Source organism: Acinonyx jubatus, chromosome B2, assembly GCF_027475565.1.
Source record: "Acinonyx jubatus isolate Ajub_Pintada_27869175 chromosome B2, VMU_Ajub_asm_v1.0, whole genome shotgun sequence".
Taxonomy (NCBI): Eukaryota; Metazoa; Chordata; class Mammalia; order Carnivora; family Felidae; genus Acinonyx; species Acinonyx jubatus.
Window position 1 is genome coordinate 75,812,501 of NC_069385.1, and position 16,335 is coordinate 75,828,835.

At 37.1% G+C, this 16,335-nt stretch overlaps 1 protein-coding gene across 11 annotated transcripts in view; it reads left to right on the top strand.

Annotated features, from left to right (window-relative positions):
* Nucleotides 1-6,023, top strand: part of SNAP91 (synaptosome associated protein 91) — a 147,167-nt gene extending 141,144 nt beyond the window's left edge. For 10 of the 11 annotated variants that reach the window (XM_053222507.1, XM_027057327.2, XM_053222509.1 and 7 more), the window contains 2 exons: nucleotides 2,558-2,660; nucleotides 4,611-6,023. In XM_053222507.1, coding sequence (XP_053078482.1) covers nucleotides 2,558-2,650 — 93 coding nt within the window. In that variant the 3' untranslated portion in view covers nucleotides 2,651-2,660; nucleotides 4,611-6,023. The remainder of the gene's footprint in view (nucleotides 1-2,557; nucleotides 2,661-4,610) is intronic. The other variant, XM_053222506.1, reaches the window with a different exon arrangement.
* Nucleotides 6,024-16,335: the final 10,312 nt, after the last annotated feature.

The window sequence follows — 16,335 nt, forward strand, 5'->3', positions numbered from 1 at the left end:
GATATCATGTAGCCCCAAGAGCCAACACTCTAATCATACTGGTATTTCTGGTGTGGCCAGTCCCCACCCTGAGTCCTCTTACTAGCATCTACTGTCAGGTGTGGTTCCAAGAACCTTTCTCCACCCTGAATGACAAAGACATTCCTATCACTCAGGAAATTCCATAGGTTTAAGGGTTACCTACCAGGATTCAGGACAAACGACAAACCCCTCTTTAGATGAGGCCCTATTTCTTACTACACAAAGTGCTACCTTCGCTTACAAAGATGCTAAGGCATGTACACTTTGCTGAATTGTTTTGCTAATAGTGATAGTCATGCTGATGAGTAACCAGTTCTTGATTCCTCTTATAAATGTCCTGGCCAAGGTGAGGGTATATGTAGAACCAAAGAGGCTTTCACCATGAGAAACTGACATGGATGGAGTCAAAACACCAAGTATGACTTTACCAGCACCATGCTGAGCAAAGCAAAACAAATAGCTCAAATACAATGTAATGGTATCGGCAAATGGTTTCACTTCTATAATGTTTTTAACTTACCAAATGGTGTTTATATTGTGTTATCCTTCAGATACCTACTTTGAACTTTCTGAGAATACTTTAATCTCTTTGGCTTCCTTTCATCGTCTCTAAAATCCATCCTCCCTACCCATTCCCAAATTTTACTTTCAGCTTCTTTAACCCCTCAAAAGCCACAGTGACCAGAAGAGAGAATGATGGGTGTTCAAAGAGATAAATTTAGAATGTGAGAAACCCTAGCCTTCAAGGCCATACTCAAAATACTAGCTTCCTGAAAATTTTCTACCCTGCTTTGAGACAAATGGACCCTACCTCATGTGGTTTCTGAAGGGAGTGAGGAAGGTTCTGGGGGTAATAGTTGGGGTTTAATTTAATCTAGATATATTTAAATTGTAGGAAGGACCTGATTTATTATGAATGTTTTCGTGATGGTTGAATATACCCATGACTACCACTTTTTTGAAAAAAGGCAGAACATTTCTATTTTTATTACTTGGAAGAATTATTATTGAGGCTTTTAAAATCTTATTGTATTTAGTGTGCTGAAAGCTTTAGAAATAAATTAACATAATATTATTTAAATAGTTGTTTCTCTTGCATAATGCCAGTGTTACATAGCATCAGTTCATTTACTTAATTCAAAGAATGAAAATGAAAAATAGATGGCATGATGAAAATCGTGTTTTAATCATTTAATTGAATTTATAGTGATTTAGGAAACAGTATGCCATTTTAATAAAAGTTTTCGATTGTATTTCCCATATCAGAGAAGCATCAGAGATTATTATACTAGATAGTAAAATATGATTTTGTAACTTCAGAAAACAAAACAGTTTTTCATTACTGACACCTGGACTGTTCACTCTATCTCATTTGGTTGGTATCATGATGATGTCATCTAACCAAATTATTCATGATGAACCAACTCTTGAGTTTTTTACCTTCCGAACAGCTTCAACACTTGCATTTATTTTCTTCCTGATCTTCCTGTGAAGTAGGATTCCTGCTTTTCAAAAAGGAAATTTGACTGATAGGTACTACAGTCACTCAGTAGTTTCTAGATGTGGGAACAAATCTAAAAATCCTTACTTCTGGAGCTCTATTTATTGAACCAATGAAAACATATATCACTACCCCACAATCAGAGATTTCTATCCTGTTACAGGGTAGGAGAATAATTAGACTCTAAGGATCCATGTAAATTATTACCCTATATAGATTACGTGACCTTTTCCAAGGCCTCATACCCTAACACTCCTGCAAAAGCCTGCTTCCAAAGCTTATTTCTGTCACGTAATGAAATAATATGGGTGTTAATTAAAGAGAATCAAGGTAAGTTCATTCTTTGTTGCTTTTGCTAACAGTACAATATGATTTTATCCTATGGCATTTAGTAATTAGCCCTCTCTGTGAGCCGGACAGGCAATACAATTTACTGACATTCATAACTGGAAAACTCTGCCCATCTGAAACAGACAGTGCCCCCAAACTTGTTTTCATTTAAAATGCTTTGTATGAAATTCTGGGATACCTAGCTAATAAAGTAATTTCTTAAGTGACTTTCTGCAAATTATTTCCTTTCAATTTTTCCTTCAAACTCATTCTCACTGTAAGGAAAAGTTATTAAAATTCCTTTATTAGCTTAGTGGTACTGATAACTCAAAGTAAAAATGCTTTTGTATAGAGCAATTGATTGTTGTGTTTTTTTACTCCATATTCATAATATCTATATGTGACTAGTTTTCCATGTCTTCCCTAACTCTTACCCATATTGTTCTGCCTGAGTCCTCAAATACTACTTGGGCAAAATCTGCTGTCAGAGAATTTTGAGAAAGCCAAATATCATTTGAAATGTACTTTATGAATCCAAAATTAAACACAACACTGTGGCTGAGTAGAACAAAGTAGATTTTATAAACCTTTAGCCATCTGATCTTCTGCATGTTTGGTTTCTGTGGTATGTGCTCTGCCTAATGCTTACCTGTCTCTCTGTTTGATTTCTCTTTCTGCTATCTTGGGCTGGCTTTTCCCCATTAGCTTTCTCCAAGCCCTACACCTGCCACTCAGAGTCCCAAGAAACCTCCAGCAAAGGACCCATTAGCGGATCTTAACATCAAGGATTTCTTGTAAACAATTTAAGGTATCTAATATTGAGCTTTTCCTGTGGGCTTGCAATAATGACCTATGAAGTGCTTAGCTATTTCAGGTATGATATTTGTACCTCTGTGCTTTGAATACATGTATAGAGTAATAATTTGAGTGTTTATACTTATTAAGTCAGTATTAAAAGCCATTAATGAATTATCAGTAAATTTTTTTAAATCTTAATTTATAAAAGTAAGAGAGAGAAAAGCCTCCAAGTTGTCCTGAAAAGCACAAAAATTTTACTGATAAAGCAAAAAGTTACCTGAGCTACTTGGTAAATTAGAAAATTACCACTTTACTACCTGATGATTGGAATTTACAAAAAGCTAACATTTATAATATTGCATTTAGAAATCATCTAAGAATATACTTGACTACAAAATTGTATTTTGTATTTGTTTATAGTTTTTTGGCCTATCAAATAAAGCCTAGATTATTACCCTTTGCATTTCTGCATTCAAGCAGAATTTTAAATTTCTAATGCTGTAGTTTTAAATTTCTAGTATAATTTATGCATGATGATTAATGGACTTATGGAAGGAAACCAATAAAGGAAAAATGTTTACTAGTAACCCCAAACCTAACACAGTGGGTAGATTCTCAAGAAATACTTGCAGAAAGTGGATAAACAGTAATAATGCTGCTTTTTTTTGCACAGTACTTTTCATATCCACTTCCTAATCATGAACTCCTCTGGTCATCTTTGTGAGAAATTAAATCCTATGGAATAAACTAGCCAGATACTTTTTGTCTCCATTGCACAGCTGAAGGAACTGATCATTGACATTGAGTGATTTGCCCAAGGTCACACACTAGAGGAAGAGGAAGAGTGTCAACATTTTTGGGCCATTGTCCAATGTAATTTGTATTTTCTGTGTGTGTGTGCGCATACACACACACACACACACGTATATGTATATATATATGTGTGTGTGTGTATATATATATGTATAGATACACACACACACACATACATACACATACATACATATACATATGTATATTTAAACTTTCTCTAATGCCTACTAATATTTTTATGGATTCCTACTTGATGTTTTTTTCTTATATAAAGTTAGTAAGTTTTATCATTTTAAGGCCTTGACATCTCAGCCAAGTAATTTCTCCTTGTGCCTAACTTTTCCACTTTTGGTTGGACTGGGCTAGTGCAGGCATAAATGAGACAATGAGCACTTCTTAGCCATTAAAGTTTCAGGACCTACCAAGGATACTGCAGGGAGCAGCCTTTTATCCACCTCTCATTCAGTAAATATCACTCTCATCATATGCCCGGAACTCTGATGAGCACCTGAGACAGAGATGCTTGAGACAGCCCCAAGCCCAAAGGTTCACAGTCACAAGGGAGACAGACACAGACTAATTTATGAAAAAGAGTTACCCATGTGATTAAGGCTTCACCCCAGGAAGATTTCCTGGCAGAGGTGACTGGTAAAGCACAGACTGGCCAGAGTAAAGGGGGTAGTGGTATTCGCAAAGGCACTGAGTCGCCATGGAAATCTCCCTCCTCTATTCTGTTACTTGTTCCACTGTTTAGTGACTCAGTGAACACCATAACTGAAAAGAAGCAAAAAATAATGAAAACGACTGCCATTCCTTTTCCCCCCTTCTGCCCTGTTTTAAAGGTGAACTGTTCTTAATTAATAGCAGATGTCTCACTACTAAGATTTCTAATAAGTATCCACATCTCAAAATTTTGCTATTTTTATCTAAAATAAAACTATACATTAAAAGTTTTTTAAAAAAAAATTTTCCTTGCTAAAACTTTAAGCAAAGAATTGTGAAAGGTATATAAGTGTGAATTTGTTATACAGAAACATTTTGCATGAAGATTTTTCATAGTAACTGTGAAATAAAAATTGAAAGGGAGGTAGTATGTTTGAGGAGTGTGTAATATTGTTTCTAACTCAAGTGCTTTTTATCTTTACAGCTGCAATTTTTGTGACTGAATAGGAAAAAAATAATGAGTTTGGAGACTTCAAATAAAATTGATGCTCAGAGTTTCAAAGTGAGCCACCAGTACCAAACCCAATGCTTACTCGTAACTTCTCTTCCAAAATGTGTAGCACAGCTGTGAAAGTGAACATTAGGAATGTGTACTACCTTAGCTGTTATCCCTACTCTCAAAATTGTAGTGTATTTGGGTTATTTGTGTGTTGTACGATGTAAAAACAATGAATGGATGTTCCTGATGCCTTTAGTGCTTTTCTGGACCTCGCCCATGGACGGATGACGCAGCTGTTGTGTGGTGAGCCATTTGGAAAGATGTGTCTGTGTTTTTGAAGGTTTCAATGTATATATGACTTTTGGACAAACCTAAACTCTCCCCATGAATTCTCTTTTTCTCTGTATCTCTGTTACAAACATAGTGTGATAATATCAAATAGTAAGGAAAACACTTAAATATACAAAACTTTTTCGGTGTGGAGTACATTTTTCCAATCACAGGAACTTCAACTGTTGTGAGAAATGTTTATTTTTGTGGCACTGTATATGTTAAGAAATTTTGTTTTAAAAAATATAAGGGTTAATGTCCATAATAAATACTTCTCCTTGAACCTACCTTATCAAGAATGAAAAAATCATATGGAAAGAATTCCATATGTAATCACTGCTATATTAAAATGTATATTTTGATTATATTTGACAGGTTTTGCATCTAAATTGACCTACTTATTCATTCTTGATTAAATGCACTGAAAAGTAAAGGGTCTGTTTCTATCACGTCCGTGAAAATGAAATTAGAGATGTGCTATTCAGATGATTATGAAGTCACCCCAAGGTATATCTGTAATTTAAAGATTACTGCAAATATTTTTATTTTATTGTGGGTTTTATGTACATCTGTTAATTTAGTATTTCTTTGTGTGTTCTGTAGACTAGTGTTCTTCCATCCCTCAACTGAGCTCAAAGTAGGTTTCGTTGTACCATTGTGATTAGAATTTAAACTAATTCAGAGAATTGTATCCTTTACTGTACATATTGTATTCTTTAATTTTTAATTTGTTGTCATACTGTGTGTGCTGATGGCTTGGCTTAAGATTTTGATGCATAAATGAGGTCACTGTTGATCAGTGTTGCTAGTGGCTTGGCAGCTCTTTGTAAAAGCATACTGGGTTGGAAAGGTGTTTGCCTATTTTTCAAATTATTTAATAGATGTATGGTACCATTTAAAAGTGGTTGTATCTGAATTTACTGTGGGGATAACATACACTGTAATGGGGAAAAATTACCTAAAACCAATTTCAAAATGGCATTTCTTTCTATTTCAGTTTAAAAACCCAGTGCATGTACGCCCTCTGAGATGCAATAAACACCTTGAACAAAGAAAATGCAAACATAATCTTTCTCTTTTTGGTTATTTTTTAGAAAAAAACATCTGCTTCAGATGGCACACAGCATATACAAATATTGAACACTTAAAAACATTCACAGTGAGAAATGCTGGCCATGCCAACATAGTTGTGATTATTTTACAATAAGTCAAAAACCAGAAAAAAAAATTATTATCAGCTGTTGCTAAACTTGGGACTCCATGGATGCTGCCAAATAAACTGAATTCCATATTTCAAAAAAGAAGAGGATGAACTATCTTTTAAATTATGCAACTCTTCTAATAGTTTGGTGAGAATTATCCATGGAAGTTGAAGAATAATAAGACTTTAGATTATAGTTTACACACACACATTTGTATGTGCATGCACTCAGATACAAAAATCTAGATCAGCCAATTATATTATATTATATTATATTATATTATATTATATTATATTATATTATATTTATTATATTATATATTAATATTATATATTATTATTATAGTTTATACCTATAACTAGATTGTAACAATAACTCAAAAAGTAGTCCAATCTCAAATAGAAGTATTTCTCAGCTAGAACCATATTCTTATTTCTAAAACTCTTTCTCTTATTTAACTACAATTTGTATCTTGAGAACTAACTTTCAGAAGCTAGTATCTGATTATGTAATATGATTTTTGTAGATTACATTTTGGTCATATATTACTCTGTAAGCATATTGTGACACAAATATGTTTTAGTCTTTAAATAGTTTTAAGTTTAATACGTTTTTTTTGTTTTTTGGTTTTTTTTTTTTTAGTTTTTTTAATGATTTATTTTTGAGAGAGAAAGAGAGAGTGAGAGCGGAGGAGGAGCAGAGAGAGAGGGAGACACAGAATCCGAAGCAGGCTCCAGGCTCTAAGCTGTCAGCACAGAGCCCAACACGGGGCTCAAACCCACAAACCGCAAGATGATGATCTGAGCTAAAGTCGGACGCTTAACTGACTGAGCCACCCAGGTGCCCCTAATATTGTTTTTTTTAATAAGCTTTTTCTGTTCATTGAATGGCCCATGTGGTATAAATTCTTAACAGGTCAAGTTGCAAGAACATTATTTTTAAATCATTCCCTCGAACCTTGCTGCAGTGAGGTTTTTGGTGGTCCTTGAAGAATTGTCATATAGATGAAATGCTGAAATGAGGTCCTCTGGGTACTTAAAAAATGAATCTCTCTGGATAATTTTCAGCCTGGGTCCAGTTTACCCATGATGTTTTCTACATGGTGAGCATGCCTTTCTAGCCTCACTTCTGCCTCAATCCCCAGCCCCTGTATGCATCAGTATATGGACACATGCACACTGTTCTCCACATAACCACACCACTCCTGAGGCAGGGGGACACCAGGCACCTTGCTGGCTCACCCAGGGCCCTCACCAACTCCAGCAGTGCAGCGAAATCCCACTTGTCCATCATGGCCCCCCACCCTGCTCTTCTCAGAGCACAGCTTTCATCAGCCTTTACGGCACTTAACATATTGTGTTATAATCATCTGTGACCGTGGCATCTGCTCTGGTTGATTGTGAGCCTCAGAGGCAGGAAAGGTCTCCTGTTCATATCCTCAGGAAGTAGCACTTCAGTAGGCACTGGGTAAGTGTCTGTGGGATGGATACAAATATACTAGTTCTTAGAGGTGTCCTGATTTACCTGGATATTGCTGGGATGATATCATGTTTCTAATTACTGAAGAGTAACTCTCCTATAGCACATTGTCAAATGTTTACAGAGTTTTAATAGCTGTCAGCTCATTTTAATAGAAGAACTGACGTCAATTAAAAACCCATCCAGTTGAAGACTTGAACCACTTATTATATGGTATAATGATTGCAAGTGGTTCTCTCCATGTCAACGTGTCTCCTTTGTTCTCTTTTATATTATCTATTGTACTTTTAAAAAGAGAATAAAAACCAAAGACTTTTTAGGAAGCATCATGGGGTTTGCAAGAGAAGGAAAGGAGTGCACGTAAAAAGAGAAATGGAAACTCAATTCACAGAAAGATAAATTGTGTGAAGGCCTCCTTCTGTCTCTTAGAGTAGACACCTTTAATAATCTATCCCCAAATTTTTGTTGGTGGAAAAAGGGTATGCTCTCGCATCAGTGATTATCATGGTGTTTCTCGTGTGGAAGTATAGGTTGAAAATAAAAATCTGTGTTAGTTGCGAAGTCACATTGGTGTATATTTTCAAGGCACCAGCTTTTGTGGTAGTTTATTGTTCACCCTTTTGGATTGTAGGAAAATTTTAGTTTCTCATAGCCTTGCTGAGAGAACATGTCACTACTGCACATATTATTCAGATCCCCTCTGTGAAGTGGAAACATGCGGGAGCTATGTTTGTGATTTAGTGATACGGTAACTACCCTTAGCTAAACTCTCAGAGCTGCTGTGCTGATACATCTGAATTCATTTCCATGTATGCATGTTCAAATAATTCTGAAGGATAAAGGTATCCTATAATTGACTCTATAATACATACTCTATAACTGATTTATAGACAGGGGGTTTTCAGACTCTGGTTTCATTCTACACCTTTGCACTTTTTATTGAGGACCTCAAAAAGCTTTTGGTTATATGGGTTATTATCTGTCAATGCTTACTTTGTTATAATTAAAACTGAGAGGGGTGCCTGGGTGGCTCAGTCAGTTAAGCATCCGACTCTTGATTTCGGCTCAGGTCATGATCTCGCAGTCTGTGGGATTGATCCCTGTGTCGGGCTCTGTTCTCTTAATGTTGAGCCTGCTTGGGATTCTCTCTCCCTCTCTCTCTCCCCCTCCCCTCGCTCACACTCTCTCTCTGAAAATAAACATTAAAAAAAAAATCTGAGAAACTTTTAACTGTCTTTAATTCATTTAAAAATAAAAATATTAAACATTGCATGTTAATATGCACAAGATATTTATGAAAATTCCAAAAAAATTTAGAAGAGTGGCATTGTTTTGCCATCTTTGCAAATCTCTTTAATGTTAGGCTTAACAGAAGACAGCTGCATTCTTACACCTGCTTCTGCTCTCACTGTGTGGCTGGCAGTATCCTGTGTCTGACAGTCATTGGCAAATTTCCCTGTGAGCACAATTGTGAGAAAATAAGTAACTTAGTATTCTTATGAAAACAGTTTTGACCTCACAGTATTATTATAATTTTGATCACACAGACCCCTTGGAAGGGTCTCTGGCCCTCAGGCATCCCTGACCATATTTTGAAAACAGCTTCTTTAGATCAAAAGAATTGTTCTCATCTTTGAAAGAGATAAAATTTACTAGTTCTGTTTTATTAGGTTGAATTGTTTCGTGTACATGGGAACATAATAACCCCACCACCACCACTATTTTTTTTTGTTCAGTGTCTCTCCAAATGCCCACCTCCACCACCCCTGCATTACTTTTTAGGTGATGCTGGGGCTCGTGCAGGGATGAGGATTTTGCATCAGTCTGCATGGAAGGGAGCCTCTGCTCATACTCCCTATTACTTTAGGCAAGTTAGTTTACTTCTCTAAACTTTCGTTTTCTTGTCTGTGGAATGAAAATGTCCATCTATGTACATACTACTAAATGAGATAATGCATGGAAAATACTTTACACAAAGTAGTGCTTCATGCACATTGCTGTCGTTCCTTTTTTAAGTTATTGTTATTTTTGCTATAGGCTTTGCCAATTGTCTACAGTTAGAAGAACACTAAAGGACAGAAAAGACAGAAGTATAAAAATAGTCAATAGTAGGAGTATTCTTTAATAAAGCACAGTCACCAGAAATTCTAAATGTGTTTAAAAATTTGGTAAGCGTAAGTGGCTATCATACATAAAAGTACAACTCGCAGTTTAACACAGAGCTGGAGGATGAATGTGTCAGCTGGGAAAAGGTGTCCAGGAAGGGCACAACACCCACCAGAGTTCGACTCTGTTTCCTAGAGACTCCTTCTTAGAGTTGCCAATCCCCACTGATGCTTATTAAGAACATAAATGAAAGATGCTGACATGGTAAATGCTTCATGATAGGATTAAGTCTTTCTACCTGGAGATGAAGAAGTTTAATAAAAAATATACTTTGATTTTTTTTTAAAAAGCTAGAAGAAATGTTTAGGGATGATTGGAGATGGAAGATGCCATCGTAATTAAATATATCCAGAATAGACATGCTGTGTGCAAGGTAGGTAGCCATCAGGGCTGCAGGAGCAAGATAATTTTGAATAAAAGCCTATGGCTGCAAGAGACTGTAGCCTGGGATAGAACCCAGGCCTGCAGACTGCAGCACCCAGAAGGATCAGGACCTAGAAGGGTCCCTTCCCAGCCAGGCGAGGGGGAGACAGTCATCTCTCCGTGATTGTGTTCTCTGCTGTTAACCCCATCTTGAATACTAGATTCATCTCCAGACACGCAAACATCCCATGGTTCATTTCTCTCAGAGGAGGGTACATCTCTTGGTAGGTCAACTAATTTCGTAATTTATAATGGTCTTTGTAAAATCTAAACAGGAAGTTACACTTTACAGCCTGAAAAGCCTTGTAAATATGTCCCAAGGAAATTTGGAATTATTTTTTCAAGTATCTGCTATTTTGGATCACGTGGATTTGGCACTCTATGGGAAACAGGAAATGAAGTTGTGACCATGTGTGTGATATTTCAGATGTAATTTTAGGGCTAAATTTTTAGAAGGTCTGTCCTTTCTCTGAGGAAAACAAAATTATGGCTTCAAAGCTACATTAAAAGGAGCATTTAGTTTAGAACAGAGACAAAGGTGCAGTTGCTATTTGGGCTCAAAATAAAATATAGTTAAATGACTTACTAGGTGGTTATGTGTTAACTAAGGTTAGTTTGCTGAAAAACCACATATGTTTATTATGTAACTTTCTTGGCATTGCTTTCTTTGCGTATGGCTATTATCAACCGTATTGATTAATACTCTACAAAAGTGTTAAACATACATATCTAAAAGTGAACTCACTGTCTTTCTCCTCAAGCCTAGTTTTTCTGTCTCGCGTGGCGGTTTCACCATCTCCCTAGTCTCCACAGCAGAAGCCTGGGTGATGCCACACCCTCAATTCTCTCCTCCGTTCAGTGGGCTGCCAAGTGTACTGAGCATCCTGCTCTCAGAATGTCTCACAAGCCGCCCTCTCCTGCCATTCCCACCACCACTTCTTTAGCAGCTTCACCTGGCTCTTTCCTCTAGACTAATCCCCACCCAAACGCACTTCCATCCAGCCTAAAGGGTGCTGCCAGGTTTCCCTCCCAAAATTACCATCTGATCACATTTCTCTAACTTAAAAACCTGCATCAGTCTCTGGTCATCTGAAGGTTAAAGTCCAAGCTCTCGAGCATTGCATTCAAGTCCACAAGGCTTCAAGTCTAGCTTGGAAACCTCATTTCTTGTCATTCCCCACCAGTAGGAGGTGCTAACCTCCTATACCAACAATCGTTAAATACTCACTGTATCCTAAACACACCGTGCAGTGTCACACTTCCATGCTTTTGTACAGGCTGCTACTTCTCCCATGGATGCCCTCCTCTCCCCCGAGTTCTCCACTGATAGGCTGGCAGACTTCAACTCACCCTTCAAAATCCAACTCAGGTATCACCTCCTCCAAGAAGCCTTTCTTTTATCCTATCCACTCTGATAGAGTTGATCCTTCTCAAATGTGTTTCTTCAGCTCCTTATACTAAACCTTTTCCACGCTATTTTGTTAAATGTATATCTGGCTTCCTTAGTATGTTATGAATTCTTTGAGGAAGGGTAGAATATAGGACTTAACTCTGTATCCCATGTGTCTAGGATTGGACTCAATAAAAGTTTGTTGAATTATATTAAATTGATCTAACCTAAAATGGATTATAAATACAAAATATATAGTATCTAATTTTCAGGAAATATGTAAAATTGGACTTCATCACTGATTGTAAAATGATCACCTATGTTCAAGAGTTTTGCAAATGTGACCCATTTCTTACCATCATAAAACAATATTATAACAGTGTGTTTGCTAAATGTATTTCCATTTTATAAAAGTACTGAAAAGAATACTGTGTACATATTTGATAGTTTTACCACCACTTTCATTACCAAAGTCCTTGAGGTAGCTTACAAGAAAAAATATAAAGGCAGGTAAAACTGAGAAAATGTTTAACCTGCAAGAAAAGGACAAACATCATCGCTGTGCACAGGAGGAGAGCTGCAGAAGGGGGTTTAGGGAACAGGTCGTGAGAGTGGTTCCCAAACCTAGATGACCATTATCAGTATGTGGAGAGATTTATCAAATTTAGATCTCTGGGCCTCACTCTGGGGGATTCCAGGGTAGATCTTGGTGAGACCCTGGAAACAGGCTTCCTAAAATAATTCCCTCGGGTATTCCGATGAGCAGCCAGACTTGGAAACCACTAGGCTAAGGGAAACCACTGAAAAACCAGAAATCCAATGGAATCACAGTGAGTGGCTCTATTTAAAAGCTATAGATGATTCCAGCAAAAGAGAAATTGTCTAAATACTTCAAAATAGGAAAGCCACAAAGAGTGTTTTGTTTCATCTAGTCTAAAAAATGAGACATTTAGTTACTAGTCATAAAAAAAGGTGGCCCATATGGCATTATGATACAGTAGTTTCCACCAAAACCCAAGGTTTAATTTGGGGGTATGTGCAGGAGAGAGATGCTGCCATCTGTGGGCCAGTGACATCCTTTCGTGGAGCCACATCACTCTTGGACCAGTCAACATGAAGTGCCACGACTGCCTATTTGGTGGGTACAGAGGTGTCATTTATTTTCCCAGGCCACAAAGAAAGCCTTTTAAAGTAAATGTTCCAAGTGCGGTGGCAAAATACTAAATTCAGGTCTGTCTCAAAAATAACATGCTTTTATTTTTAGGAAATTGCTTGATAAGGTGGTACTTTTGTTTGGCAGTAGAATCTTGGCACCAAGCCCATACTGATTTTTTTTTAATGTTTATTTATTTATTTTGAGAGAGAGGGGGAGAGTGCATGTGCATGAGTGGGAGAGAGGCAGAGAGAGAGAGGGGGAGGAGAGAGAATCCCAAGCAGGCTCCACACCATCAGTGCAGAGCCTGACTCAGGGCTCAACCCCACGAACCATGAGATCATGACCTGAGCAGAAATCAGGAGTCAGACCTTAACTGACTGAGCCACCCAGGCGCTCCCAAGCACACAGTAATTTTTAAAAGAAAAACTAAACAGCATTTTTGTAGGTAATGCAAAGAAAAATTTTTGAAATATTTGAAGTTGTATCTTCTAAGATTGTTAGCTGCAAGTTTTTCTAACAGCTGATCCATTTAAAGTGGTTTTGAGGGGAAAAAATATTCATGTGTTCTCCCAGATATTTCTCTACTATGTGCTAGTACATTCTCCTATACCCTGAGATTTATGTTGTTGTGTGATCTGGTATCTGAGTCATTAGCAGTAGTTTAAATTCTAAGTAAAGCAAAAATTGCAAAGTCACGACTCCTGCCAATCAATGGGAAAAAAGGGCTGATAAGGGGAAGGTGCTTGGAACCCTTCTCCTCCTTACCATCCAGAAACCTCAATACTGTAAAGATTACTTTTAGGAAATCTCTGAATTGCTTGTCTAGTTTGTAAGCTCCTTGATGGGCAGTTTTTAGAAAAACATTGCATTGTTAGCTAAACCCCAGTAAGCTAGAAGCTTCGAAGTAACATAAGGGAGGAGGGGTACCAGACTCAGAGAGGCTCCTAGCACGTGTGACACACACAAACTCGTACACACTCACACTTGCTCTTCAGGATGAATGATTGCTAGTCTCTGCTCTTAGGAAATGCCAGTCTCTCTTTCTTTCAATTATAGAAGGTAATTTCTATAATCTTATAATACTAATTATAATTGTCAGCACATTATATTTGCTGAACATTTACATTATACAAGGCAGTCCACCGTGGGTAGACAATTTTTTCCATTACACCAGAGTTGCTGTATCTACGTGTCATAGTGCTACGTGCATGCATAAATTGGGTACAGCTGTATGACAGATTCTAAACTTTCAATAACACACATTAACATTCAAAGTGCACAAATATTTTAGCAGTTAAGAATGTTGGGGGTTTGATAAAATATTTGGAAAAGATACTTTTCTTGACTTTTGAGATTAGAATTTCGTTGGAGCATAAAAACAAGTCAATTATGTAAACCACTGACATTTCTCATCTTTTAAACAAGACTGTAATTCTTTTTTAAATGTGTTAAGCTTTTTGGATAAAAATCTTTCTACAGTAATGCCTTCCAAAACTCATTCTGAATATAGCTAAATGTAATATTGATCATGTAATCATCATTATAAATATGCCATATATTGGTATGTCTTCACAGGCCAGTGTGTTCCCATAGCTAACTTCCCCAAAGCTCAATAGCTCCGCATGACTATAATTCTGTAGTTTTTATACCTTTTTTTAAAGTCGTTTAGTAGTTTGCCTGCATCCTTCTTTCTGTCAGGCTGTCCCTTCTTGTGACTGCTATAGACTTGCCTTGGCAGCTGCCTTCTAACTGTAATTTGAGAAATCGGATTACCAAATTTGTTCAGATTATTGTTCAGATTATTCAGATTCATGTCACGCATGTTTGACATAATATTTTTTGTGACGTTTTAGACATTTGAAATTACCTGCAAAGGAAATTCTAGAAAACAGATATTAATTGCATGGCATATTACAAATTACTGATGAAATTAAGAGTAAAATATATAGAAGAGTAAGGCACTGCATGGTTACCAGACTAAGAAGCCTAGAGGAAGTTTCCAAAGTCTATGTTCAGCTGTTTGAGCTGTTTCTGAAGTATTCCCTTTAATCTATGCCACATGTGTGAAACTATACACACGTTTTCCATTTATGAATAGATAGAGGATTTCAATAACATAAACGCAAGTTTAAGTATTAGTGAAGCATTTACAAGTATAGATAGAAATAGCCTCAGTTTGGTAAAACCACACTGGAATGCAATAATGGGTCATATGATCATGTTGATTGCAACGTATTCTAGGTAGTCTGCTTGTCCCCAGTGCTTGATAAAAGTAAATGGATTTTAAGGTGTTATTGGAAATTTTCATTTATTTTTTATTTTATTTTTTATTTTAGAGAGAGAGCATGCAAGTGGGGGAGGGAGGCAGAGAAAGAAAGAATCTTAAGTAGGCTCCATTCTCAGCACAAGCCCAAGGTGGGGCTTGATCCCATGACCCTGGGATCATGACCTGAGCTGAAATCAAGAGTCAGATGCTCAACCAACTGAGCCACCCAGGCACCGTGGAAAATTTTATCTTATTTTATTTTATTTTTGAAAATTTTAAATACTACTAAAGCAAAAAGATTTTAGGGGAAAATTTTGAGGCTGAGATGATCTGATTAAACATTTACATGGAGATTGAGAGGATAAGGAGTACTACAGGGGCCTGGCTCCTGTCAGTTTGTAGGCACTTTTATCCAGAAACACGCACATGAGTCAGTAGGGAATATGGCAAATATCTGATTCCGTAAGTGCCATGCTACAGTATTCCAATAGTAAAATTATTATTACAAATAAACATTCCATTGTTTAAATATGTAGCTGTATCTTTAGTGCAATATACAATTAACATGGTACCTCCAGTTTTTGAAGCACCGTCACATAGCACAGAATAAGTAATACCCTGAAAGAGGAAGCCTCAAGGTACACTTGGTGATATTCCTTAGCGTGTATTGATCACCTTCTCTGTGCCAGGTTTGAGCACTTGAGGTGATGATGATGGAAGTGGTGAGAATGATGTTGGTTGGCTTGAGCTGCTGCTCATACCCTTTGCCTAGTTTCTGTAGTGACTGGTGTCTGTGAGGTTTCCTGAGCCTGGCACAAGGTGTAACTTGTGGCTTTTGAATGGACCCCTGTTGTGGACAGTGTTCCCCCCCCCCCCAAATTCATGGTATTTGGAAATGGGGTCTTAGCAAGGTAATTGGATTTAGGTGAGGTCATCAAGGTGGGGCCCTTATAATGAGATTATATCCTTATAAGAAACACCAAAGAGCTCGTTTGCATTTTCTCTTGACTGTTCACAAAGAAGAGGTCATGTGAGTCCACAGCAAGATGGTATCCAGTAACATTTCTGTTGTTTAAGCCACGCAGTCTATGGCATTTTGTTACCACAGCCAAGCTAAGACAACACCTCACTTGCAAGTGAAACAAACTAGCCTAGATTTAGATCACAGGTTAAGTTGGCCGCCATGCTCTAGACAGTTGAACTAAACAATCAAACTGCCAGTTATTAAATACAGAAAGAAGTAGACAAGGAAGTTCCCTCCCTGGGCTTTATTTGTGAGTAGGACAGGAAACCATCTA